The 25,598-nt window shown below is 40.0% G+C and overlaps 2 protein-coding genes across 3 annotated transcripts; one reads left to right on the top strand and one right to left on the bottom strand.

Moving 5' to 3' along the window:
- Nucleotides 1-753: 753 nt before the first annotated feature.
- nelfe (negative elongation factor complex member E) lies at nucleotides 754-6,247 on the bottom strand. 2 transcript variants are annotated; one of them, XM_040121246.1, is made up of 11 exons: nucleotides 6,169-6,247; nucleotides 5,811-5,906; nucleotides 4,800-4,869; nucleotides 3,769-3,914; nucleotides 3,395-3,469; nucleotides 2,992-3,029; nucleotides 2,611-2,888; nucleotides 2,238-2,382; nucleotides 2,015-2,069; nucleotides 1,157-1,259; nucleotides 754-1,055 (listed from the first exon to the last, which is right to left on the bottom strand). In XM_040121246.1, exons 2-11 carry the CDS (start codon nucleotides 5,883-5,885, stop codon nucleotides 982-984), a joined length of 1,059 nt encoding a protein of 352 aa, XP_039977180.1. In that variant the 5' UTR covers nucleotides 5,886-5,906; nucleotides 6,169-6,247; the 3' UTR covers nucleotides 754-981. The 2 variants fall into 2 exon arrangements, with proteins under 2 accessions (XP_039977180.1, XP_039977179.1); XM_040121245.1 differs by having other exon boundaries at nucleotides 5,811-5,918; nucleotides 6,169-6,240.
- Nucleotides 6,248-6,461: 214 nt separating this feature from the next.
- Nucleotides 6,462-25,426, top strand: skiv2l (SKI2 homolog, superkiller viralicidic activity 2-like). The gene is made up of 29 exons (XM_040121242.1): nucleotides 6,462-6,554; nucleotides 6,952-7,070; nucleotides 7,589-7,710; nucleotides 7,996-8,113; nucleotides 8,723-8,837; nucleotides 8,967-9,041; nucleotides 9,134-9,187; nucleotides 9,286-9,449; nucleotides 10,350-10,505; nucleotides 10,735-10,880; nucleotides 12,811-12,957; nucleotides 13,050-13,134; nucleotides 13,239-13,345; nucleotides 13,563-13,709; nucleotides 13,810-13,906; nucleotides 14,010-14,222; nucleotides 15,701-15,811; nucleotides 15,984-16,095; nucleotides 16,242-16,360; nucleotides 17,253-17,384; nucleotides 17,636-17,773; nucleotides 17,858-17,962; nucleotides 18,125-18,260; nucleotides 18,476-18,602; nucleotides 19,777-19,987; nucleotides 20,934-21,044; nucleotides 22,330-22,548; nucleotides 23,140-23,280; nucleotides 24,935-25,426. Exons 1-29 carry the CDS (start codon nucleotides 6,542-6,544, stop codon nucleotides 25,133-25,135), a joined length of 3,741 nt encoding a protein of 1,246 aa, XP_039977176.1. The 5' UTR covers nucleotides 6,462-6,541; the 3' UTR covers nucleotides 25,136-25,426.
- The last annotated feature ends 172 nt before the right edge of the window (nucleotides 25,427-25,598 follow it).

The raw sequence follows: 25,598 nt of genomic DNA, 5'->3' as shown, positions 1-25,598 counted from the left end.
ATCTGATATCATTAACAAGCCAAAAGGTACAGATATATCTTGGGTCTGTATTTATTTGATTGTTCAGTGGTGGCTAGTATTGTAATTATTTCTAAATAAGGCTAAATGAATAAAGGTCGATTTGTCCTTTCTGTCTCTCCTTTAAGGATTATTTAGGCATTTGAACATTTTTGGGACACAACTTTAAAAAGACGTAAAATTCTCATGTTACGTCTGTTTCCCTTAAAAAGATTGAAAATAGTGTGACTTTTTTTCTAGTGTTCAGTAGTGTTTGTGATTAACTCGGGTCCGTCTGACTTGTTGCTGATGTCACTGGTTGTAAACTGGTACCAGGTGTGTATATACATTATTAGGCTGTACCTGACACTTGTGTTAAACTTGCCTTAAAAAGAGAAAAAAAAAAGAAAAAAAAAAAATCTAACTTACTGTGCAGTCGTTCTTTTGTCAAACATATTGGTGTGAGCATTGCCTAATTTCGGTGTGTATTTATCCACATAACCTGTAGTTAAAGTTTATCTGCAGCTATTCTACCCAACCTATTCTCATTACAATACTGTTCTTTACCCGTTCTGGCTAAGGTTATGGTAGTAGTTACAGTAGCTGTGAATCTTTGACTTGGTGTGAGAACTCGTCTGGACTCTTGTATCAACATTATTGAGGCTTTGACTACAATGTATTTCTACTTGATACTGGATATAAATTCCCACTTTGACCATGTCTTGTCGATTCAAAACTAATGGAAATCTCAGTCGATAACAATGTATGGATACTATTTATTAAAACAGAATCTCTTTCATGAGCAAAGCTGCCACACACAGCGTCACATACCCATCATGTGAACTACAGTGATCTGTTATCCAAAAGACAACAGAAGATTTGTATTTATCCTGCAACACAGAAACCTTAAGCAGCTGGGCAACAGTTCATTAAAACAAAAACACAAAAAGCTCTATGACAAAATACAAAAAACTCCCCCCCCACTCAAAGGAAATCTTCACTGTATACGACTTGGTTCCTCTTGTCCCTGTAGGAGCCTTTGGTGCTGTTCTGCACAGCTGTGAAAGAAGAGAGACAGCGGTGAAGGTTAACCCACGCTGTGCAGACACACACAGAGTCTGATCAGTGTCTAAACAAACAATAACAGTGCTGTGTTTACCCAGTGAAGCCCACACAGATTTGCCGGTGGCAGCATCCAGCATGGGCTGCTTCCTGGCGATGCTGACTTTGATGTGAACATCTCCCACCGTGCTCCCATTCAACTGTAAGACAAAAACAGCGAGGTCTAGTTCATATACGGTCTACATGAGCAGAGATTCCCCAAAACTACCGTTTATCTTATAGTAAACTAAAAGGATGACTAGATTTCATTATCCATTGATTTATTAGATATTTTAAAATAACAGTAAAAATGTACTTGAGCGTTAAAGTTCATTCTCAACCTTGGGAATATGATTTGAGAAAACACACTTTAAATTAATTATAGTATAGTAATGGTAATGCGAATGTGTAATTACTAATTAACTACCATAATAGCTACATTAGACAACTAATAAAGGCCATATTATATATTTTGATGATATAGACGATAATTGTCAGTAAGTTGCATAACAAAGTGAGTTGGAACCACTTTGGGTCAGAGCCCATAGATTAAGAAACACTATTAGTCTGTACTCAAGATTTTATCTATTTTTATTTAAATTACTATTTTCAATATGTTTGGCAATCTCCTAATATCATACCTTACAAAAAAAAAAAAAAATTCAAATTTTCTTACATGTTTTATAATATAAATGAAATTAGGTTACACTGAAATACTTAACACTGTAACTCACACTTTTATGCTGCCTGCCTGATCTAGTGTGAATTAAATGTGTATTCTGTTTTGAATTTCTTTGCTGAGTCCTTCTCTTTTTTTTTTTTTTTTTGCTTTGTTTTGGAGGATATAATATTATTTATAGAGGGAGAAGATTACATGTATTATTTTCAGTTTTTTCTTAAATCGAATAGTACCAACCTCAGCTACAGCCTGGTCCGCAGACTCCATCTTCTCAAACGTGATAAATGCACAACTAGAAAGAAAAACAGGAAACATAACTGCATTATAGAATGAAACAAAGGCAGGAGAGAATAGTCTCTTATATAATCACACTGTGGATTGTTGTTTTGTTAGGTAGGCGATAGAGCAGCAGACAGAAATGACCAATATGTGCACATAGCTCTGTTTAATGGGTCCTTACTTGCGTGGGTTGTCCATGGAGAGGTCGATGATGTTTCCATGTTGAGAGAAGGCAGAGCGCAGGCTGTCCTCGACAAGCCCAGAGCCGTAAACGTACACTGTATTCCCCTTTCGCACTCCTCTCCGCTCTGGGTACGAGTCTGACCCTGAGGATGAACACATGGAAGACAGAGAAAAATCATTTGTGTGTCCCAGCATGCCTTTTGACAACCACCACCCCACTACACGCACATTATGACTAGGCTCTGAAATGCATTCTTGTCAGTTGATGGTACTATTCGTAGAGAGGTCTGCAGCTCTACCTTCCCTATGATGGATTCCTCCTTGTATAATTGTATAATCTCCTTGTATGAGAACAGAAAACGGTAACTCACGTCTAAACGGTCCATCTCTCTCTCGGTCCCGGTCCCTGTCTCGGTCTCGATCCCTGTCTCTGCTCCGGTCTCTGTCTCTTTCTCGGTCCCGTTCTCTGTCTCTGTCCCTGCCTCTGTCTCTGTCTCTGTCCCTGTCCCGGTCTCTATCTCTATCCCTGTCCCGTTCCCTGTCCAGCTCTCGGTCACGGTCGCGGTCCCGCTCTCTGTCCATGTCGCGGCTGGATGACATGCCGCCTCCGTCATCCTCGTCCCGGTATCGGTCGCTTGAACTAACAAAGCTGCAGGGGCACATGGGGAAATGATGTTACACTCACAGATATTTCACTGTCAGTGTATTTAACCAGTTGTTTCTGTTTATTAGTCGTGGTTTTTGGACTTTACCTCTCGTACAGAGATTTCCTCTGGGCTCTCTTCCCTGACTAGAAGAAGCACAAATAAGATACCATCAGGATAAGCTGTACCTTAGGTTTTCTGTTCAAGTGCAACATAGAACGCTAAAGATTTTTTCTTCTTCATTCATTCGCTGAACTCCACTGTTCAGCTGATGTCTTGATCTGAAGATGTGAATAATGCAGCAGCAATACAGTATGTTTCTTTTTAGCAACTGCAATTATCTACGACAGCAACACAGACATTTTCTCATTAGTACTTTTTCTTAATAACCAAGCAATATTCTAAATTTCAAGAATTGATGTGATTTGAGAAAGGAACTTGTAAACATTAAAGGAGATACACCAGTTGCAACAAAGTGGTCATGTTACATCATGTGTAATCGCCACTCTACCTCAGGTTGTTCTTCATCTGTAGAGACGCTCCTTTGGAACGGTAAGAAAGCAGGAACTGGGCCTTTCTCAGGGTCCTGTGCCAGATAAAGAGCAACAATTAAACAAATGAATGGCCAAAAAAAGAAAAAAAAAGCAGGGGGAAAAAAAAATGCTTTTCCATTTAAGCATTCTCCTCGCAGGCTCACTATCACAGTCTAACTGCTTTGAAGACCTGAATGTTTTCCAATAAATACATTTGTGTCCACCAAGCAGACAGAATCCACAATCTCATAGCATATTAATAACCACTACCTTATTATATGTCCCTTGCCAACAAACACCAGAAATAACCTTGAATGTTATGGGCCATGCAGTATATTTAATGGCATCCTACCTTGAGTTTAATCTCCAGCATTCGAGAGCGTTTAAAGCCCGAGTTCTTGTTCTCTGATTTGATGGCGCTGATGGCACCCGACTTGATGAGCATCTTTGCTTGCTCTGTCGCTGTTGCAGTGTCAACGACAGGCTGGTCCGACAATGCTGTGATGAAGCAATGTGTAAATAAATGAATTGCACACAATGTTCTGTATGCCAAGTTAGTAAATGTTAAGTATACCAAGTTTTTAAGTAGATTAAGGTAGTTTGATGAGCAATTAACAAAATATATGCTATTTTGATTGGGTAAAGATGTGACTTAAGCGGGCCTGAATATTTGTACTTAACAGGGTGACCTTGAAAGAGTGCAAGTGTACAAATATTCAGATAAGTCATATCTATTTTGTTATCATTTATGGTCTGAATATTTATTATTCACCTTATTTTTTGTGTTTACTGTTGCCACTTTTTTTTCATTTTCTTTCTAAATTCTTGTGAACAGGACACATTTGAACAAAAGACCACAGTCTTACCAGGTGTTTATAGACTCAGCTGCCAGTTTATTGGGCACACCAAGTGAAAACTAATAAAGTTTAACCCAATAGTCCTGCAATAAATCCTCCTTTAATGAGCAATATAATATTCAGTTTGGGTTGAAACTGTATTGCATTACCATTACAGGTGTTTGTATTATTTTGTCCAACCCATTCAAAACAATGAGGGCAGGTTAAACAACAGACACGCCTCCTTTTATAATGCAAAACAGTTCAAAAGCAATTCAAACTACACCCTCCAAAATGATCATACAGTTAAATCTAAAACAATTAAATAAAAAGTAAACATTAGAACCTTCATGAGGGTAGGGTTTTCTGCATTAGTTTTAGCTAGGTGTGCCTAATAAACTGCCCACTGAGTGTAACTGTTGGGGATGCTGGGGAAAAATAAAAATGAGAATGCTGGTGGCTAGTCGGTATTAGTGTATTTCAGTTAACTGAGTGATGACAAAAGCTGAAGAACATGAATTACTTAAATGGAGTAAAATGCACTTACTCCGTTTCAAGCCACTCTGGCTTGTCTGATTGGTTGAGCTCTGCTTCTTCAAGGCAAGCAGCGCCTTTTTCTTAAAAAGACAGTTAAACAACAAAAATTAGACAAAACAAAAAACCTTAAATATACAAAGTGTCTTTAAGACTTATTTCACTGGGTTTCTTCCATCTTAAGGTCACTTGAAAAATTAAAATCATACCTGCGTGTTAAAGATTTGGAGACTATAGGTCATGCTTTTATGCCCTCACCTAAATATTGCAGTTCTCACTATGTAGGAATCAGTCAGTCAGCCCTATCTCGCCTGCCGCTGGTTCAAAATGCAGCAGCAAGGGTCCTCACTGGCACCAAGAAGAGAGACCACGTCCTCCCTGTACTGACCTCACTATACTGGTTACCAGTTCTGTACTTCACTGGTTACTAGTGAAGTGCAGAACTGATTTGAAATTCTTTTATTTGCTTTTAGAAAAGCACTCCATGGACTGGAACTAGGTTCCAGTCTGAACTGCTCATCCCCTCTTCCACCATCAGACCCCTCAGATCTGCTGACCAATCACTGCTCTCCATCCCACACACCCAGTTAAAATCCAAAGGTGATCGAGCATTTTCTCTTGTTGGCCCAAAACTATGGAATAGTTCGCCACTCACTATTAGATCTTCCCCCTCCACTGATATATTTTAACTATCACTACCTTTTTAATTGTCTTCATGAAAAAGTAACTGACCACACTCCAGCTTTTATTTATTTTTATTTTATTTGTTCTCCTTGCATTACTATTGTGCTTATAGTTTGATCCAGATACTCTATGCTTTACTTACTTATATATTCTTATTTGTGCCCATTTTCTATTTGATTTAAGTCATTAATAAAATAATCCGATAACTTAATCTCGCTGTAAAGCACTTTAATTCAATAAACTCAGCATATTCCGTCAAAACAAATATTTGAATGTTACACATTCACGTCTTTTTTCAAAATGCCTAGTTTTATATTTTACATGTGTTCTAGTTTCTTACCTTTTTCTTTAGTTTAGCATATTTCTTTTGCAGGGCCTCCTCTTCCTCCGTCAGTGAACTTGGAAACACCACCATGATGGTAACCGCTACAGACAACTGCAGTAACAGCTGGAAACAAACACAGTTTATTTTAAGATGAATAAACATTCATAATTCCATTCATTTATTTACTTTCAGCTCGTTCACCGCTGCTAGCCCAGATAAGCTAATTAGATCGCTAGCCAGAAACCAAACCTTGACCTGCTCCCGAGAATACGTAGTTAATTCAGACCACACAGAAAGTAAAATACCAGCCCCTCAGAACAATAAAATCGCAGTATCTAACCGTTATGGACTTTTATCTAATAAATTCACTTACCACAAACAGTGCTGTGCGCCGACTTGAACTAAAACACCGACGCGTAAATAAGACGTCACAGCTGCTGATGACGTTTAGCTTTTTTGTTAAAAAAAACACGCACACACACATATACATATATTTTTATATATATATGTATATATGTATATATATAAATGCACAAAACAATATCCATTTTGAGTATAACAATAATTTTATATTTTAGATAGCTTTGTAAAAAAAAATAGGTGACACATTTACAGTTTGTTTTTTATTTTTCTATGTGCCTGTTTTGTTGCAAGCAACTTCCGCTTGCCAATTTTGGCAGCTTCCGAGGCGACAACAGCCACTAACAGTTAGTGGCAACTTTTAGCTTCTAGCTGCGAGTGGGGACATGGACAGAATTAGTAAGTAATGGCTTATTAAATATCAAGTCAACTCCTTCAATATATATATATATAGACATATAAAAGAGAAGCGTTTTATCTTGCTACCGTAGCTCTCGGGTGTAACTTGTGTGGTGATGATGATGTGGCTAACATTGTAGCCAGCTTGCTGTCAATCAGTGCTCCGTTCAGCCTCATGACTTACAGATTTACTATTTTACTTATGAACCAGTGGCTGTAATAATATCTACTCAGTTTTTCTTGAACACATACAGACAATGAAAAAGTTAAGTTAGCATTAGAGCTCGTAGGGAGCATCTTCTTGGCTCCACCCTGTTCGCATGGATGTGGACCAGCCTTACTGTGGTTGTATTTTAGTCCATTCATACTCTTTGCGTTGTTGTTGTGTTTTTTGCAGATGTGCCCCCTGCGGGCCTAATGGACCTGCCGCTGTCCCTACTGGAGATGGGATGCTCTGGCAGGTTTGAGCTCATCACACACACCCTGCCCGGCCAGCCTGTACCTCCATACAGCACGGTCAGTGTGGAGCAGGGTGACTGTGTACATATACACATTAGTAGCTTTATGTAAAACCGTGAATTCCACAAAAATGAAATCAAAACTGTACCTGAGTCAATGGGACTGTCAGATAAAGTTTACTTGTATATCCTGGTAGAGCTTAGCTCTGTTACAAGAAATTATGATTTCATTATAAAAGTAATCAATGTCTGTCTGTGTTTTTTTGTATTTATATATAAATACATGTTTGCATGTTCAGAACTGATTATAACACTCACAGATGTGCATTTTGTCCACCTGCGTTGCCAAGATATATTGTCTAAACTCTTCTATTTTAATCATTTACAACTGAATTTATTATTTTTCTTGCATTTTACCTTTAGAAGATAGTTGTCAGTAATCACTGGGGAAAACAGAGGGGAATCACATGCAGTTAAGGAACTGAACTGATGTTTTGGTTACATGGTATGCCTCTGTGACTGCTGGCTCACAAGGTTGCTTCCAGTTAATATCTGATCTTACCTTTCCCTCCACAGCTCCCCCATGGGCTTCCTCCCACCAGCCTGAACCTGGAGACGGAAGTAGAAAAACAGTTTTTACGGGACCCTGTCTGGCTTCCTATACACGACACAGACTTTGCCTTCCAGAAGTTTCTCAAGTACATATGCCTGTTCATGATCTTGTTATTGCTGGTGTAAAACCCGTTATGGAGTACCTTGACTTGGTTATACAATTTTATTGAATGATAAATAGAATGTAACTTTAAACTTTTACCTGCGTGTTTGAAAACTCTAAAAGGTTATCTACAGAAAAAAATAATCAGGATAGTCAGTATACAGATCAAAAATTAAAAAGATGTAATGATAATATATTGTAATTATTGAACTGAATTATTAACCACATATATCTGAAGATGTGAATGTTGTGTTTTCATCTTCAACAGGGTGACTCAGAGAGAGTTTAATGTTGACTCTCTACTCAACCTTGCTCAATCTCCGCTTCACTCTGATCTCTCTGTTGTCAGAGATCCAACCACAGGGATGCTGCTGGACTTCACAGAGGTATCTCAAAAACTCATTGACCCTCTTTTCCTACTATACTGCTATTAATTTAATCGTTTAGAAAGCACAATATCATCTAGAGCTGAAACAATAATGCGTTAACTGAACATTAGTCAGCAAAGCACTGAAAAAAAATACGAAAATGTACTGGTTCCTGCTTCTCAGATGTGAATATTTGCTGCTTTTCTTTGTTTTCCATGTTAGTTAACTGAATATCTTTGGGATGTGGACTCTCTGTCGGATCAAAAAAGGAATTTCAATATGTAAACTTGTACTTTTGAAAATTATAATGGGCGTTATTGACTATTTTCTAATGTTTTATCCAACAAACAACTAATCATTGCAATTAATAGAGAAAATATTCTGCAGATAAATATCAAATGAAAAGGAGCCCTGCAGCCCTAATGTCATCCTGTTTTCAAAACTGTAATAGCAATTAAATAGTCTCTTACTGAGAAGAAGATGCCGTGGTGTAACTATGTTCCCTTGGTGCATATTGAAGGATCCATCCATATCAGTTGAAGACAAAGAGCCCATTGTGTTACTTTAATCAATGTAAAGGTTTATTCCGCTAATTTTGGGTCCCTCCTGTCTGTAATTCACCTTTAGGTTCTACTGGAGAACACTGGCCTCTCAGCAAAAAACTCACTGTCATTACAACGTCAACCCGGACCTCCTTCAGAGAGCCTTCGAGGAAGCAACACCAACTACCCCTTCCTCCCGGGTGAGATGGATCCATTCAAAGCATTTTCTCCGTATTTTTTCCATTTAGTAGAGATTTTTTACACATGAGGAGTTTTTATTGTGGCTTTATTATCTTACAATATATTTTTTATGATAATGATATTCACAGGAGGAATGGAGGAGCTTACACTAGACCAAATCAAGACGAAATCTGACCTGGAGGAGGACATAGACTTTGAGAATGGTGATTTATAAATTTTGATTTGCAGTGTTGTAAAATAATATCAAGACTTTTATTGTTATTTAAGCTCTGTATTTCTTATTTTTTCCTCACAGATTTGCTCACAGTCCCACCTGGTCTTAAAGCTGGGATGGACTTCACTGACAAAGGTTAGATATCATGTCGTCCAATGCAAAAAAATCCTACAAGGGTTAAAAGATAATTACTTGATCATTTTCTTTTCTTTTTTTAAATTTGTATCTTGAAGATGCGAAAATGGCAAAGCCAGAGGTCAACCTCATGTCCCTCTTGTCCAAATTTGATGACATTATTGACTTTCAACCTGAGGCGGAGGAGAAGGAAGAAGGCAAAGGAGGGGACAAAGCTCCCAAACTACCCAGAACAAACAGCCTTGAAGACCTGGGCATCAAGGTATTTCAGTTATTTTTTTTCAAATCTGGTAAAGTGCATTTCTTCCCCTTGAAATCATAATCAACATTTAAATCTTCAACTGTGAATGGTCTAATTTCTTTTAATTTCTCATTTGAAATGTATACCATTTTAACATGGTATCACTGTAGAAATGTAGTCAATTGCTAGGTTTTTTTGCTAGGAGATGTTTTACTGGTGGTTGAGTTAGAAAGAGAGAAAAGAGAGAGAATCATTTGTGACTTTTAAAAGATGTGGCCATTGAATGTATTTTGTGTCAAAGCATTGAAAAGTTATCCACTGTCAGGCCACTTCCCCACATCCCTTGTGTTGTGTGATGAGATTGATCACAACGGTAACATTAGGTCATAAGTGCAGAAAAGAAAGGGTAGAGATAATAACACAGCCTATACAATTAAAAACACAAAAAATCAAAAATGTTTGTTCATGTATAATCTATGTTTTCATCATGTTAATACAGAAACTGTGTGGATTCATTATAAATGCAAAGGTGTTTACAGTGTACAGGTTTACTAACATAGAGTGCAATGCCCCAAATTTAAAATTCTCTGTTTTATCAGTAGGTGTATTGTTGGATATTTGCGTGATAGGAATCACAGACAGAAGTGTGACATAAAGAAATATATTTGTTAAAATGAATAATGTTTTTTTTCATGTTTTTTTATTTATTTTTTTTAACTAGACATTTTTAATATAATGAATTGTTTCAGTATGGATAATAAGCCAACTGGTTAATTTTACAAACTGAATCAAATCCCAATATAATGCAGTCCTGCCCCTTTTTTGTGTGTGTGTGTGTGTATAACCTAAATTCCAAGTATGTTGTTGCCTCTAGCCAAACATTAACTGCACTGAGGGCTGGGTTTCTTCCTCTGTCTTCAGGATGCTGCGTCATCCTCCACTCCCTTGGAGAAAAGAAAAGATGAGAAATCAAAGCCAAAAGAGAACCCAGAGGAACATAAGAAATGGGCCATCCCTATTGACATAACTTCACCTTGTGATGATTTCTATAAACGCATCCCCAACCCAGCTTTTAAGGTGGGTGCTATAGTAATCATCAAGTTAGCCTAAAATTTGACATGTGTGTCTGTTCCTCTGTTTTTTATTTACTTAATGTCACCAAACTTCACACTTCCCTCCCACCTCTTTTTGTTTATTTATTGTTTTGCTGCGTTTCTGTGTGTGTGTGATGAATCATTACATGAAAATCGCTTTGCTTTTTGGCTGAGCATCCAGTGATCTGTTTGTCTGCCTTCCTCTGCTCCAGTGGCCGTTCGAGCTGGATGTTTTCCAGAAACAGGCTGTGCTGAGGCTGGAGGCTCACGACTCTGTGTTTGTAGCTGCACACACATCGGCTGGCAAAACAGTGGTGGCCGAGTATGCCATCGCTCTCTCACAGAAACACATGACAAGGTGTGTATTTGCTGGTACAAATTAATTTTCTTCTGCCCTCACTATGCATGTAGGTGCACAGCTATGCAGTGATCGAGTAAAGGTTGAGGACAGAAGTAGGCCTGTGACGTTGTTACTGGAAGCATTGTGAAACTGTGAAAACGGTATTGGAAAAAGCACAACGAATTCAACGAGGATGTGGTTTGGGATAAACAAGAGTTAGACCAAATGTATTGTAAAAAGGAATAGATACAGTAACAAGAAAACCGGATTTACAAAAGTATAGGCTAACTGTCAAATAAGTGACAAGATCCCTTATGCCACCTGTAAAGAACAACACCAACTCACCATCAAAAGTACAGTGCAGTAATATCTACTAAACATACACATAGAGTAAAATCATGTAACAGTTAGGCCTACAGTAAATTAACAGTTACTTATAATGTTTCATTGTTGTATTAGCAACACATTAGCCTCAGACCGCTAGCATAAAGTCCAGCTTGATAAGAAAAACAACACTAACAAAACAACATTCACAAAACAGCTACACTAAAAAGAGTTCAGATAATCCTCAGACAAAGACAGTTGGAGAGACAAAATGTCTTTCAACAAGTTTTTTTTGTTGCTTGGTCATATATCAAATGTGGATAAAACAAAATGTAACAATGTCGGAGTGTGGATGAATCTCTGACAGTGGCGGTTGCTATAGCAACAGAAGGTTCAACTGAAACCAGCTGTTGGTGGCAGAATGAGATTAAAGCAACAACGACCGTGTCCAAAAATCAAAATAGAAATTGCTTTCTTGCTTTATAGCGCACTATATTTACCGTCCGCCATTTCATTCTAGAGTCCGAATTCTGAGTGTGTAAAATTATCCACTATATAGTGCCCTCCAAAATTCCACGTTTAAGTAAAAGTAGTGTCCAGGGTATTAGTCAAATTACTTAGTCAAATTACTCAGAAGGCACAAATTTTTGATTGTAGAAAAATGAGACAATCCCAGTGAAGACTTGTGCAGTCCATATGTGTCTTTGAGTATTGGTTTTCATCCGCCACAGTTTCTGTTTTTTACATGACCACTGGGGGCTTCGAAGTTGTATAATTATGTTATGACAATTTTTTTAAATCCTTCATATAAAAGCCATAAGTTGTTTTTATTTAAAGCAGTTATAATTCATATTTTTATATCTATATAGTAAATTATTGAGTAACTTAAGTGCAGCTTAGCTCCACTCAGCGCTTCAGCATCCCTCACCTCATTGTTTTGATATTCTGGCCCTCAACTTTACTGTTATGGTTCACTCTCGTGGCTCTCATGAGCACACTCCAACCACAACAGACGAAAGTTTTCAGCTAAAAAAACCACAGTACGCTACCTGCCTAGCACCAAACAGCAGACCGACACAATTAGCAACTAGCAAGTGAACACAGTGGAGCTTCTAAAGAGCTAGGTATTTCCCTCAGGAGTTGATGGACACCAAAAACAGAGCTAAAGAAGAGTAAACTGGACTTGCATTCATGAGGGGAAAAAAAAAAAAAAAATCTAGTGTTGCTTCATGTCCGCTGGAAGGGGGAAGTTGTAAGTGAGCGACTGTTTGCTACCATGTTTGCCATGTTTTGTATGTCACTGGTGTGTTCACAGCTTGTTTTGCCCCCAAATGTCAAAAAAAGACCCAGTTAATGACAGTTAAGGCAAATTTAAAGTAAATGTGACTTCACATAGGTCAGACATTGAAGAGAAGGCATTTTTGGTAGTATCTTACATGCTGGTCTCTACCCAGAGACCAGCATGTAATCGTTTAAAATATCCAAAAACTTAAAAATGGACTAATTAGAAATAAGATTATGTTTTCACATGATAGTGTCAAATGTAGTTTATATAAATCAGCATTACCAGTTTACTTTTTCATTATCATAATCTGAATCTACCTCTGATTGTGTATTCTGATAGGACCATCTACACATCCCCTATTAAAGCTCTGTCCAATCAGAAGTTCAGAGACTTCAAGAACACCTTTGGAGATGTCGGACTCCTGACGGGTGACGTCCAGCTCAGTCCTGAATCTTCATGTCTCATCATGACCACTGAGATCCTCAGGTACTCAGGTGAAATGTTACAAATATTAGAGTCATGTTTTTAACAGAGATGGATGAGCTTCTAGAGTCTTTGCTCCTTCTCTCCCCTCTCAGGTCTATGCTTTACAACGGCTCAGAGGTCATCAGAGACTTGGAGTGGGTGATCTTCGACGAGGTTCACTACATCAACGATGCCGAGGTCAGGGACAGTCCCAGCTGCTTTTTCTGAGTGATCTGTTTTACTTTTGAAGTCGAGAATAACAGTTTGCCTATCCTCTTTTGCCATCCCTATGTTTTCCTCAGAGAGGGGTTGTGTGGGAGGAGGTTTTGATTATGCTTCCCGATCACGTCAGTATCATTCTTCTTAGCGCCACGGTGCCAAATGCGCTGGAGTTTAGCGAGTGGATTGGGTGGGTGCATCACACTGACATCTGCTGAAACACTGAATATTAAAGAGCCATTTGCGAGGCAACAATAGAGGTTACAGTCTGTATCTTTAGCTTAGTTATCTGTTCTGAAACTCACACAAAACTGATAAAAAAAATGAGACACGAGCACCAAATTATAATTGCATTTTTCTATTCTCTGAACATTTCTCTTTCTTCCCTGTCAAACTTTTATCTCCAGTCGTATTAAGAAGAGGCATATTTACGTTATCAGCACAATGAAAAGACCTGTGCCTTTGGAGCATCATCTGTACACTGGAAACAGCACCAAGACTCAGAAAGAGATGTTCCTGCTGATGGATGCTGCTGGCAACTTCCTAACTAAAGGGTACAACTTTTTTTTTGTCTGCAGTAGATGGTTGTTATTTTAGTCACAGAGAAAGACTATTAAAACTATTTGTCATAAAGGGAATGTGTTTGATGTTCAGGTACTATGCAGCTGTTGATGCCAAGAAGGAGCGAACCAGCAAACACGCCCAATCATTTGGCGCAAAAAATACTTCTCAAAATACGTCAGCTAGTCAGGTAACTCCCTTCCTTTCTCTTCCATCACCACACCACTTTTTGATTTTCTCTAACGACATCCTCTTGTGTCTTCTTATCATCCATCTCTGCGTTCTCCCCCCAGGACCGAGCAGTGTGGCTCACCCTCCTGCACTTCCTGTCCCAGCGGCAGCAGACCCCGGTGGTTGCGTTCACCTTCTCGCGGACGCGCTGTGATGAAAACGCCCGCTCGCTGGACTCCATGGACTTGACCACATCCATAGAGAAGGCAGAGATCCACTCTTTCTTCCAGAAGAGCCTGAGTCGACTCCGAGGAGGAGACCGACAGCTGCCTCAGGTAAAACATGGTCGGCTTAGCCCTCTTTCTCTCCTCAGGCTTTTATTATAGGCAGCCTGCTCAAGTGATGATGAATTTATTTCTAAAATTAATATTTGATTGTCAGTTGGCACCGACAGCTCTGGTAGGTACAATGGTCTGATGACAAAGGAGGAATAGGAAAAAAAGATTCTCTATTTTTATGGTATGTACACTGCACTGGGCAACTAATGTGTTGTTGGCTACAAATAAAAACTACAGACTGTGAGAATGTCAGTAGAAGTGTTAATGTGAACAGACCACACTCATGTTTACCAGATTGTGGTTCTGTCCCGGTACCTACACTTTGGGTCCAGAGCACTTCAGTGCACTTTCACGGACCACCACGTAAGTAGGTGTGTCCCACATCCGAAGAATTGGTAACACACAGCAAACGTCACTCACACCTAATGTACATTTGACTCAATACTGAATCTGAGTGTTATTCAGAGGACAATACCAGAGCGGGTGTTGGCAGCAGTAAACCCACAGGCTGGTTTTAGGACTGACATTAAGAAGTTGAAATATCTATATTATTCATATTGATATGTTTCACAAATATGGCACAGCCGTAGGCTACTATTGAAAATGTATCCTTATTGATGATTAGGATAATCTTGCATATCTGACATTGCCAACATAAATAATAAATATCATATTCTTCTAAGGAAATATTTCCCTTGAGCTTTTTTCAGATAGAAACCACTTAAATTACTACCATGTTGTGTCTTTTATGAACAGTAGACCTACCTGCTTCTACTGCAGATAGGTATATTTTAACATTTATTTATTCCCCCCATGTCGTCTGTTTGTAATGCTGTGTGTAGACACTTACTGGAAATACGTCACACAAATAGGTACTTGAGGTCTTGCAAATAACACAAGTGTGCATACTGGGGCAGACTCTGTATGTTGCTTCATGCCAAATATACTGCTCACCACAGTGCCTGCCAACAGGGTTCGAAGTTTGAGTTTGGCAAGTGTCCTTAATCTCACATCAAAATATCATTTGGGCAAATGCAGTGATTGTGTAATGGTAAACTTGATTTTTATTTATATAGCACTTTTTTTTAAATTAAGGTTACAAAGTGCTTGACATATTACAAACAAACATTTAAAACACTGATCCATGTTAAACCATAGCATGCGTGAGTGAAACAACAGATAACATGAGTACTAATAGAACATGCACATATTAAAAATACATTAAAACATCAGAGCACATAAGACAAAAAGGTCAGAGGTCAGAGTCAAATAGCGCACTCAAGTTTTATAGCTGCTAGCTTAATATAAGTTGATAGGCTTCCAATTATATTGTAATGAGACACTTGGGGCAGATTTGACTCTCATCTCTCATGCTTTCCTACGTTGAGATCAGGGCTGCCAGATGTATGTATATGGAGTTAACACAAAAATCAACTACAATACGCGATGTTAACACTTCAAAATGCTGTGTTAAGATCCTGCTCATGAGGGACCTGTTGAAGAGAGGGATAGCAGTCCATCATAGCGGGATCCTGCCGATACTGAAGGAGGTCATTGAGATGCTCTTCTCACGAGGACTTGTGAAGGTGAGTCAGACAGGCTCATTATAACAACAACAAGCTAAGGAGAAGCAATATGCTAAAATGACCAGCATTATTGCACACTTATCTACCTTCTACTTCAAGCTTCAATCTGCAAACACATGTTGGCCTAGAGGTTGTTAGACCTATTCTTCTGCATCTTCCCTTCACCTCCCAGGTGCTGTTTGCCACTGAGACATTTGCAATGGGAGTGAATATGCCTGCCAGGACTGTGGTGTTCGACAGCATCAGAAAACACGACGGGACCGGCTTTAGAAATCTGCTGCCAGGTTTGGTGCTCCCTGTTTCTGTCTGTGTTTCCTCTCTTTCATCTGAACCAACATTTATTATGCTCTTTTATCCCTGAGGATGAATTGGAACTGAGGAAAACAACATTTTCTGATATCTCTTTCATGTTTTTGATCTGTACTCTAAGGTGAATATATTCAGATGGCGGGCAGAGCAGGCAGGAGAGGACTGGATGCCACAGGCACCGTCATTATTCTGTGTAAAGCTGGCGTTCATGAGATGGCAGATCTGCATGTCATGATGCTGGTGAGGCCCTCCATGTTTCAACCCCAGAACAATTAACATCGACCTTCCACAAGGGTTTATATATCAGTTTTGTGTTAAATCTTCTTGTCACCATTTGCAGATATACTGTAAATACTCTCCTAAAGCTGCACTCTGCCTCTTGTTTATTTGGCCATGCTTCAAGCCAGGTGTTGCACACTGGGTTTTTCATTTAACATTTAATTACACAGTTGAGTGGGCTTTTTTAACTCATTCTCCCTCTGTGGCAGTTTGGAGAGGAGCATATCGATTCCGATGTGCTTTCAACAGAAACAAACCTCCTTCGTCTCTGATAAGAGTTTTATGATCTCGGCAAAATGTGCAAGAAGCAAGGTCTTATTTTCTTTCATTCATAATCATTTTCGAGGAACCAATATAAATATAAATGGAATTTTTTAGCTTTGACGGCCAGCAGGAAGATAAAATATAAAATGGAAGTATGTATTTCTGACCCATTTTTAAAGATTAACGTCTTAAATAAGGACCAATGGGCCGAATGCTGACAGCCACAGACAGGGTAGGGGAGTCAGAAAGTATCGACCGAATGACTAATGCATTGTTGGTTTTGGTCTTTGCACGGGAATTTTTGATAATGACAAAAATAGATAACATCGCCAGTCTCATCCTTTAAGCTGAAACTGGTCAGCAATAAAATAAATGTATCTGTCATACCTTATGTAACACAAGATCAATTTTGTTCAGATTTTCTTTCATGATGTTTAGTTCTGCATTAAAAACCTGTGTACTTCTTGTTATACCAATAAATTGAGAAATTAAAGAAAGGCACGTACGAGAAAATTGAATAGTTTCAGAAAATATCTGTAATGGCAACATATTGGAAAATCACTGGCGTCCTCCTCTTTGTCTGGCTCAGGGTAAGCCCACTATCCTCCAGTCCCAGTTCAGACTGACCTACACTATGATCCTCAACCTGCTGCGAGTCGAAGCCCTCCGTGTGACCGACATGATGAGGAGGAGCTTCTCTGAAAGTCACAGAGACACTCAGGTAACACACACCAACAGAGCAGAAATGCTGTACTGTACACGTAGCTAAGTAAACCACACAGAAACAATACACATAGTTAAAAAAGGACTCAAACTAGAAAATAAGGAATAAAAAGCAAGATTTTGCTGTTACTCCAGCCTCTTTTCCTATCCTCCTCTTCGCTCATCTCTCACATCTTTGAGTCATTGTTTTAAAAGCTTTTTATTTTCTTTCCTGTTCTTCTTCGCCCCTTCTTCTTCCTCCTGCTCCAGGCCCAAGAGAAGAGGATCGGCCAGCTGAAGCAGACCTTGTCCACTCTGCCTCCTCTGGACACAGAGGGCCAGCTGTCCGACCTGATGCCTTACTACCACACAGTGACGGAGCTACGAACCACCACCGAAGCCCTCCAGGTACACAAACAGACACAATAAGGCGCAAACTCATACAGCTTTAATCTGCTGCTTGTTTATCTTTTACATTTCCTCTGGTTTCAGCGAGCTCTTCTGGAGTCCGTGAACGGGCTGAAAGCTCTGTCTGTGGGTCGAGTTGTGGTGGTTAACAACATACAGCATCTCAACGCTCTTGGAGTTATCCTACAGGTGTGTAAACCCAAGACCATCTTGCTTTGAGACAGCAGCACTAAGAATTGAGCCACCGTTTTGCCCCAATATCATACATGTGTGAACGCTGTACGGCCGTGTATTCCCTCATTTCCACATCTGTCTTTTTGACTCATCTGTCCTGTCTTGTCTCCGTGCCAGGTGTCCAATGACTCTGTGAATCGCACCTTCACAGCTCTCATCATCTGTGAGAAAGGCAACGAGGAGGGAGAGGTAAAAGGCAACAGCACCACCGCTTTCCCCCACCTCTACAACACAGCTCTCTTCATACCCGAAGGTTGGTTGACGGGACCGCCAGGTTCACATTCTGTATCTGACACAGACACACATGCCGGTTTCTTCTCATTAACACAGAATATCATTTCTGCCCCCAGGCTTCCCACACATTCGCTAAAAAAGCCCACACATACTTTTTTGATGCTTTCACAGAGCAATTTGCGGTAGAAACAGTACATTTTAATTCAATAATTTTTTCCCTGTTATTTTCTTCAGGTCCTTGCAGCCACACGGTAAAGAAGCTGAAATTTCAGGACATTTCAGCCATCACAGTGAAAACCCTCAAAGTGATTCCCGACAGGATCATCGACAACTACAACAAGAGGCAACAACCACGATTCAGGTGTGTGTGATGGAGCTTGGTTAATGTCTTTATTTAGGAAAAATTTGGGTCACCTCTGTATTAAAACCTAGAAATATTGGACCTTACAGTGTGAAATGTTTGGGTTCTCAGGGGCCTGTGACCCCCAATAATTACCTCCTGAAAACCAAAATTAAACTTTGCAGTTCAGCTACTCCACTGTATATTAGAGAATCTTCATTTAAAAGGACCCCGTGGAGTCCATGACCACTCGTGGCGCTGTGGAGCAATGTTTAGCAAACGCACGAGGACAAACACGCACCTTTGGGGTACGATTCACACCCTACCGATGCTATTCCGCTGACTGATAGCTGGTGGCAGTAAAATGGTAAGAAAGATAGTATGCTTAAACAAAGGCAGTGAAGAAGAAGAGGAAGACTGTAGGCTTGTAAACACTGATGTAAACAGTGCTGGATTTAAAGTGGAGGAAATGCAGGAAATGCAGTAAACATGTAAACATAACTTTTTTGTTTTATAAGGAAACTTCACAGGGCACCTTTAAGTCTTTAATTCAACAAACACAGGCCATTTTATTTAATATAACTTGCATGACCCCCACTTGCACATTGCCGTCTGCACATACATGTACAGCTCACATTTAATCAGTTTATCATGTCTCATCTGTTGGTCGTTAGTGTACCATGTTATTCTTTAGGCCGCTTGTTATTGTTTATTATTGCCTTTTTATTAACTTTGTTGTTATTATTTCATTTGTTCGGTTTCCACTGGTTTGTATTGTCTTTACTGTACTATTTTATTGCAAGATACTGGATGCCCAAATTAATAAATTATATATCTATGTATCTATAAATCTATGAATAATACTCTCTACATAGACAAACACACACATAGTAATTCACCTACAGAACCATGTGAGGAGCTTCTTCTGCACTTAATTGAGTTCCAAAAAAAAGGCTTTTGAGTTTGTTTGTTTTTTTTCAAGCTTGTAAAAATGTGTATCTTTGTCTGTATTTGTCGTCAGCTCTGCATTTATGCTTTATTACCACAGTTTTTGTCCGTTTTGTCCATTATCAAAAATTCTTAACTGTCTTTGTATCAGACCACTCAACACTGTCACAATTAGAAAGGTCATCTTTCGTGTTCTCCTTTCAAGTTATCTTTTTCACTGTCCTCATCACTTCTTCTTGTCGTTTAGGCATGACCCTCCTGGCCAAGCCATCTCCACGGCAACCCAGGAGCTCCTGCGATTGGCCGAGGCCAACCCCAGCGGCATAGCGTCCCTCGACCCCGTGAACGACCTCCAGTTGAAGAGCGTTGATGTGGTGGAGGGCTCCATGAGGCTCCGTGTGCTGCAGGAGAGCCTCAGAGATTTCAACTGCATCCACTCGCCCACTTTCGCAGAGCAGGTGTGTGTTTGTGTGTGTGTGTTGATGTGTTTAATCACTGCGGCAGTCCTTGAAGAAAGTGTTCTTTTAAGTTCTTTGAGGAGTTATTTATATTTTTGAGATGCACTGTGCAGATGAATGATGAGGCAAGTGTTTCATTTCACTGTTTGTTAATAAAGACATCAAATTCCTTTGTGCAGCAGTTGCATATTTATGCAGCTAATTAACATAATACCCTTACATAAGACACTTCCTTTGCAATTGGCCCCCTTTTGATGCCTCCTCTCTTTCCCCCTTTCCATTCCAGCTTCGGTTTCATTTTTATCCTTCCATCATTCCTCCTCTAGTTTCACAATAATAACATCAAACTCCGCCACGAGATTTCTGCTTTTGTGTTGTGTATCCTGTTCTTCCTGCCAGTCTCGTTTAGGAGATAAGATGCAAGAATTGGAGCTGGCTGTTTCTATATTTACCCATATAGGCTCATAGCTGCAAATCATCATTGTCTCACAGGCACAGCGTGTCATTTAAGCCATCGCACACAAACACATGCACAAAAGCTCTCTTATTACTTTGAAAAATAAGCTTTTACTTGCAGTATCACTGTCTCCTCTCATCGCTGTAGATTCACACTTCCTTGTGTCTCTATACAGCATTGTGGGTACTGGACAGCAATGGTTAATGCAGTACAGTTCAAGCTGTTGGTATACAGTAATTAGCCTCAGTGGGTTTACGTAACATATTCACCTAGAGACTCCTCTGTGCTGCTAATGAGAGTGCAATAGGAAGCGTCTTCCTCGCCTCCACAATGCAGCGCTGCTCTGAAATCAGGTCAAGCGCTGTAGTGCTGCCGTTGTATACTCAAGTTAAGTGATCTGTGTGTGTGTGTGTGTGTGTGTGTGTGTGTGTGTGTGTGTGTGTGTGTGTGTGTGTGTGTGTGTGTGTGTGTGTGTGTGTGTGTTTTCAGTTTGCTCGGGTTAAGGACAGGATGAGTGTGCAGGAGGAGCTGGACAGGCTGCTGTTCCTGGTGTCGGACCAGTCTCTGTCTCTGTTGCCTGAATATCACCAGAGGATCAAGGTTTGGATCAGACGCTTGACTCGCTGTCCTGACCCATTTTTGTCAGGCTGTTTTTTTTATTTTTCAAAATAAGGTCACTCCTATAGCTAGATCCTTAGTCAATAAATATATCAGTCTATCAACAGAGAATTGAATCAGCCTGTATTGTGATCATTGAAATATTTTGAGTCATTTTTTGAGAAAAAATACCAAAATTCTCTGGTTCCAGCTTCAGTCCAACTTTGGGTTATGGACTGTTTGTCAGGATGATTAATCGAGAAAATATTTATAACAGATATGTCTGTTATAATAATAATAATAATTGTTAATTGCAGCCTTAGGCACTTCAGTCCTGCATAATGAGGATTTTATTTTTTTAATCTAACTAGAGTCCTAAAACTGAGATTCAACAATTTGTCATATCAGTTACGTTTTAATGCATTTACATTTATATTTCTGCCAGTAGCTTACCCTTGATACACATTAAAACACTAGAAGTGCTACATCAGTTTTACTATTGGAAATAGAAGAAATTAAGCTTGAGGATGATGTGAGTTTCCAAGGTATTTGATTATAAACCAAAGTATTGGACAAAGTTAAGAGATCACTAAAATCGTTACAATTCATTCTGAGGGACACTGGACTATCTGTACACAATTTCAGGGTAATCAATCAATAGTCAAGATAATTCACTAAAAACCAAAAAATGTCAATCTGCTGGTGGCGCTAGAGGAAAAGCCTGAAAATCAACAATCAGTAGGGTTCATCCTCTGGGGATCACGAATTACTTAAAAAATTTCATGGCAACCAATACTTGTTTAGATATTTCAGTATGTTCCAAAATCGACCGACAAACCAACATTGCCGTCCCTAGAGCCCACTAGCATTGCTAAAAACAAATTTAACAATTGCTGAGGATATAAGAATTTTAGACACTAAAAACTGAGCCACAGGCATCAAAATACTGAGAAACCGTGTCCTAGCTCATCAGTGTTAAAACAAAACTGTAATACTGACTCCAAAGCTAAAAGATATTGTAACTTGACCATACTTTTGTGATAGTAATGGTTGTGCTTTTTTGTCAGCGTGAGTGAATTAAAGCAAACAGACGAGGTAGAAGAGATATGACTCAGTCAGGAACGAGTGACTTCAACCTACAAACTTGATAGTTTTTTTTCCTTTAACGTACCATTTCAAAGAGGAATAGAGTCACATTTTAATTTCCTTCAGCCAGTTACTGGACACATCTCAACTGGTCCTGAACAAAGACACTAAGAAGTTTTATTTTCCCGCTGGTTTCCCTCAGGTGCTTGAGTCCCTCCAGTACGTTGACAGCAGCGGGGCAGTGCAGCTGAAAGGCCGCGTAGCTTGTCAGATCAGCAGCCACGAGCTGCTGCTGACCGAGCTGCTGTTCGAGAACGTCCTGAGCCCGCTGGCGCCTGAAGAGAGCGCCGCCCTGCTGTCCTGTTTGGTCTTCACGCAGAACACGCAGGTGGAGCCGCACATTACCAACACACTGCAGGAGGTGAGGAGGAACTGGTGTTTTCTTGCTCGTATCGCATGAAAAACACCGATATTAAAGTGACAGTGAACATGGTGTTTGTGTGGGTACTGACATATACTGTACATACTTTGCTTCCTCCATTGGTGACTAACATACACACACACACATACACACTCTCACATTGTATTACGTCGCGGAGATTTGATGTATAACATCCTTGCCCTGGAGAAAGGACAACAAAGGCACTTCACCCAACTCACCCCAGTCTCTCGCTCACTTATTAATTCGCTCGTGCGGTCTGTCTCTGTCAGATACGCCTTTGCTGTGTCAGTGTGTGTTGTGAACTGCCCCTGATACATGAAAGTGCTTTATGAGGGCTTAAATTAGTGATGACCCAAGTTGTGTCCTAAGACCTGCCGTCCTAGAGGAGCAGACACATCATGGCACAGTTTGTGAAACCAATTTCCCGAGCGTAAATGACAAGGTCATCCTGTTAACACCAAGAGGCGAGAGTGATGCATTTAAAGGCCGTTTGTAAAAGTAAAATCTCTGTCTTTCACACGTAATTTACCCCCCCCCCCTTCTCACTCTCGTGCTCTGTTTGTCTTTCAGGGCATCGATCGGGTGCTGTCAGTGGCCCAGCGTATCGGAGAGCTGCAGAGGGATTGTGGGATACCCCAGCTGGCTGAGGAGTTTGTGGGCCAGTTCAAATTCGGTCTGACAGAGGTCGTGTACTGCTGGGCCAGAGGCATGGTGAGGTTTAACCCTTTGCTGCACTTGATTCTGAATCCACTTACACCTGGTATGATCATGGGAAATGTATCTGGGTATTTTTTTTTATCAGAATATTTTATCAACGACTTCCTCTGCAAGATGAATATGGAGAGCCCCAACTTCTCTTGACCTAGGACACACCATGTTAGCTCAAGACCAGCTCTGCTTACAGATTGAGATCCGATAACAACGCAGGCAGAGTCAAAACACAAAGGAAGCTTATTAATACCAGATATAAATGCAAAGTCTTGTGATCATTATTCAGATGATGTTTTAAGATTAAGGCGACAACCAGTGATTAATCGTTTAATTGTTTGCTCGATAAAAATGTCAGAAAATTGTGATATTTAAATTGTTTTTGTTCGACCAATAGTCCAAAACCCAAAGATATTCAGATTACTATCAAAGGAGACCAAGAAAAACCAGCAAATGTTCACATTTGAGAGGCTATAACCAGTGAATTTTGGGCATTTTTCACCGGGAAAGAAAAAAGTTAATGATTAATTGATTATCAAAATTGTTCGTGATCAGCGGAAAGTCACAAAAAACACATACAAGCATACAAGCATGTTTTTATATACTCTTGATAAACGTGTCGTAAGCCTGTCGTGTCGTCAGACTGATAAATACCACCTGTTCATCATTACCATGTGCGACGCGCATAAAATTGCCACGTGGGGCTACCTGTTCTGCTCTGTTTGGGTGCAAGTTTCAATCACAAACATTTCACTAAAGAGTAAAAATAGAAGAATTCCACGCTGCGGAGCTGTACAGTGACAGACATGAATTGAGATACTAAAAAAAACAGAAAAACTGAAGATAAAGTGCATCCATAGAGATATTAGACAGTAGAATATTATAACCTACAGTAGCTGATGTTACACTCCGGTGTTAAAGTATAACAGACGATGATACAGCGACCTGCATAAAGACTCTTTAGCTGAGAGCTGATGGAGTGAGAGAACTTTACCAACAACTACTGACATGTAAACTAAGTTGCTGCTCTTAAGTGTGCCAGTAAAAACCATAAAATCTCTCACGTAAATTAGGCAGTGTTGATGACAGTATGGTGAACAGAACATTCATTTTTCATTAAGTCTTTTTTAGGTGGGTATTTTATTTTGGTTCAGTTAGGTTTCATAGTTAAACTCTATAAATTCCTTCAGATTAAGGCTGTACAATTCTGAAGTGAGGTGTTTTTGTCCTGGTTTTTTTTTCTCCTGTTAAGGAAATCAGACTGTTGACTCATGTGGCAGGTCTCGACCACTCGCAAATTTTGTTTGTACCTTATAGAAAATTCAAGGTATAATAAAAATTGGTGAATGCCATAAATTCTCTTAAGTGACTCGCACGTGCCACTTAAGAACAAATCTGTTCTCACGACTGGTTGTGGCATGAGGCCCGTTGTTTAGTGTAGCGGAAGCATGTCTTGTCTTTTTACACATCCTCTTAATCATCTCAAGATTCCCTCAAACAGAATTTGTATTTCCCTCTGGATGTGTGCTGCTGAACTTGAACCTCCTCACCCGCTACAAACCTCCTTCCTGCTTGCGTTGCACCGCGCACCATCTCACCGTCTCACATCTCCCCCTTCTCTGGTCCCAATCCTGCCCCCGCCTGCCCCGTTCCCCAGCCGTTCGCAGAGATCGCCCTGCTCACAGACGTCCAGGAGGGCACGGTGGTCCGCTGCATCCAGCGCCTGGACGAGGTGCTGAAGGAGGTGCGACAGGCCGCCCGCATCGTGGGAGACTCCGTCCTGGGGAGCAAGATGGAGAGGGCCTCGCTGGCCATCCGCAGGGACATCGTCTTCACCGCCTCCCTCTACACCCACTGAGAGGATGAAGAATGGGGGGGTGGGGTTGAGGATGAGGATGAATGTGAGAGCTTGCAGAGGTGCCTTTGTGTGAAAGGTGAGATGAAGATAGAGATGGGTGGGGGAGGTAAAAAGATGGTGTATGTTAACATGTTTCTGCTGCATGTGCCTACAAAACGTGTTGATGTTTACGTGACGGTTCCTGAACATGAAGAAGGGAATGATTTTAACAGACAGACTGACCGACAAGTACAGACTGGGAATGAACATGAAATCTGGATTGTAATTTATTGTACAGTAATAAAATCTGTATCCAAAAAACAAAAAAAACAAAAAAACGATGTGATGTTTTTTTTTTTTTTCCTAAGAAACTTGTAGAAATTAAAATTACACTGCGGGCATCATCATCCTCAGTCTATTCTCCTGGCTTTCTGACACCCTGTAAACACTCGCAGGAGAACAAATCCGCCGGAGAGATCACTCG

Source organism: Xiphias gladius, chromosome 24 (genome assembly GCF_016859285.1).
Source record: "Xiphias gladius isolate SHS-SW01 ecotype Sanya breed wild chromosome 24, ASM1685928v1, whole genome shotgun sequence".
Lineage (NCBI taxonomy): Eukaryota > Metazoa > Chordata > Actinopteri > Istiophoriformes > Xiphiidae > Xiphias > Xiphias gladius.
The sequence above is the reverse complement of the archived record's forward strand: the minus strand, read 5'-3'. Positions and strand labels throughout refer to the sequence as shown.

Excerpts from the sequence above, each read along its gene's own strand:
- nelfe (XM_040121246.1), bottom strand. The coding sequence starts at position 5,885 with ATGGTGGTGTTTCCAAGTTCACTGACGGAGGAAGAGGAGGCCCTGCAA. Across the intron at positions 2,070-2,237 it reads TCCATGGACAACCCACGCAA|TTGTGCATTTATCACGTTTG; the intron begins GTAAGGACCCAT and ends TTTTCTTTCTAG. Across the intron at positions 1,260-2,014 it reads CGGACCAGGCTGTAGCTGAG|TTGAATGGGAGCACGGTGGG; the intron begins GTTGGTACTATT and ends TTTGTCTTACAG.
- skiv2l (XM_040121242.1), top strand. Across the intron at positions 10,881-12,810 it reads TCACAGAAACACATGACAAG|GACCATCTACACATCCCCTA; the intron begins GTGTGTATTTGC and ends GTATTCTGATAG. Across the intron at positions 14,223-15,700 it reads GAGACCGACAGCTGCCTCAG|ATCCTGCTCATGAGGGACCT; the intron begins GTAAAACATGGT and ends TGCTGTGTTAAG.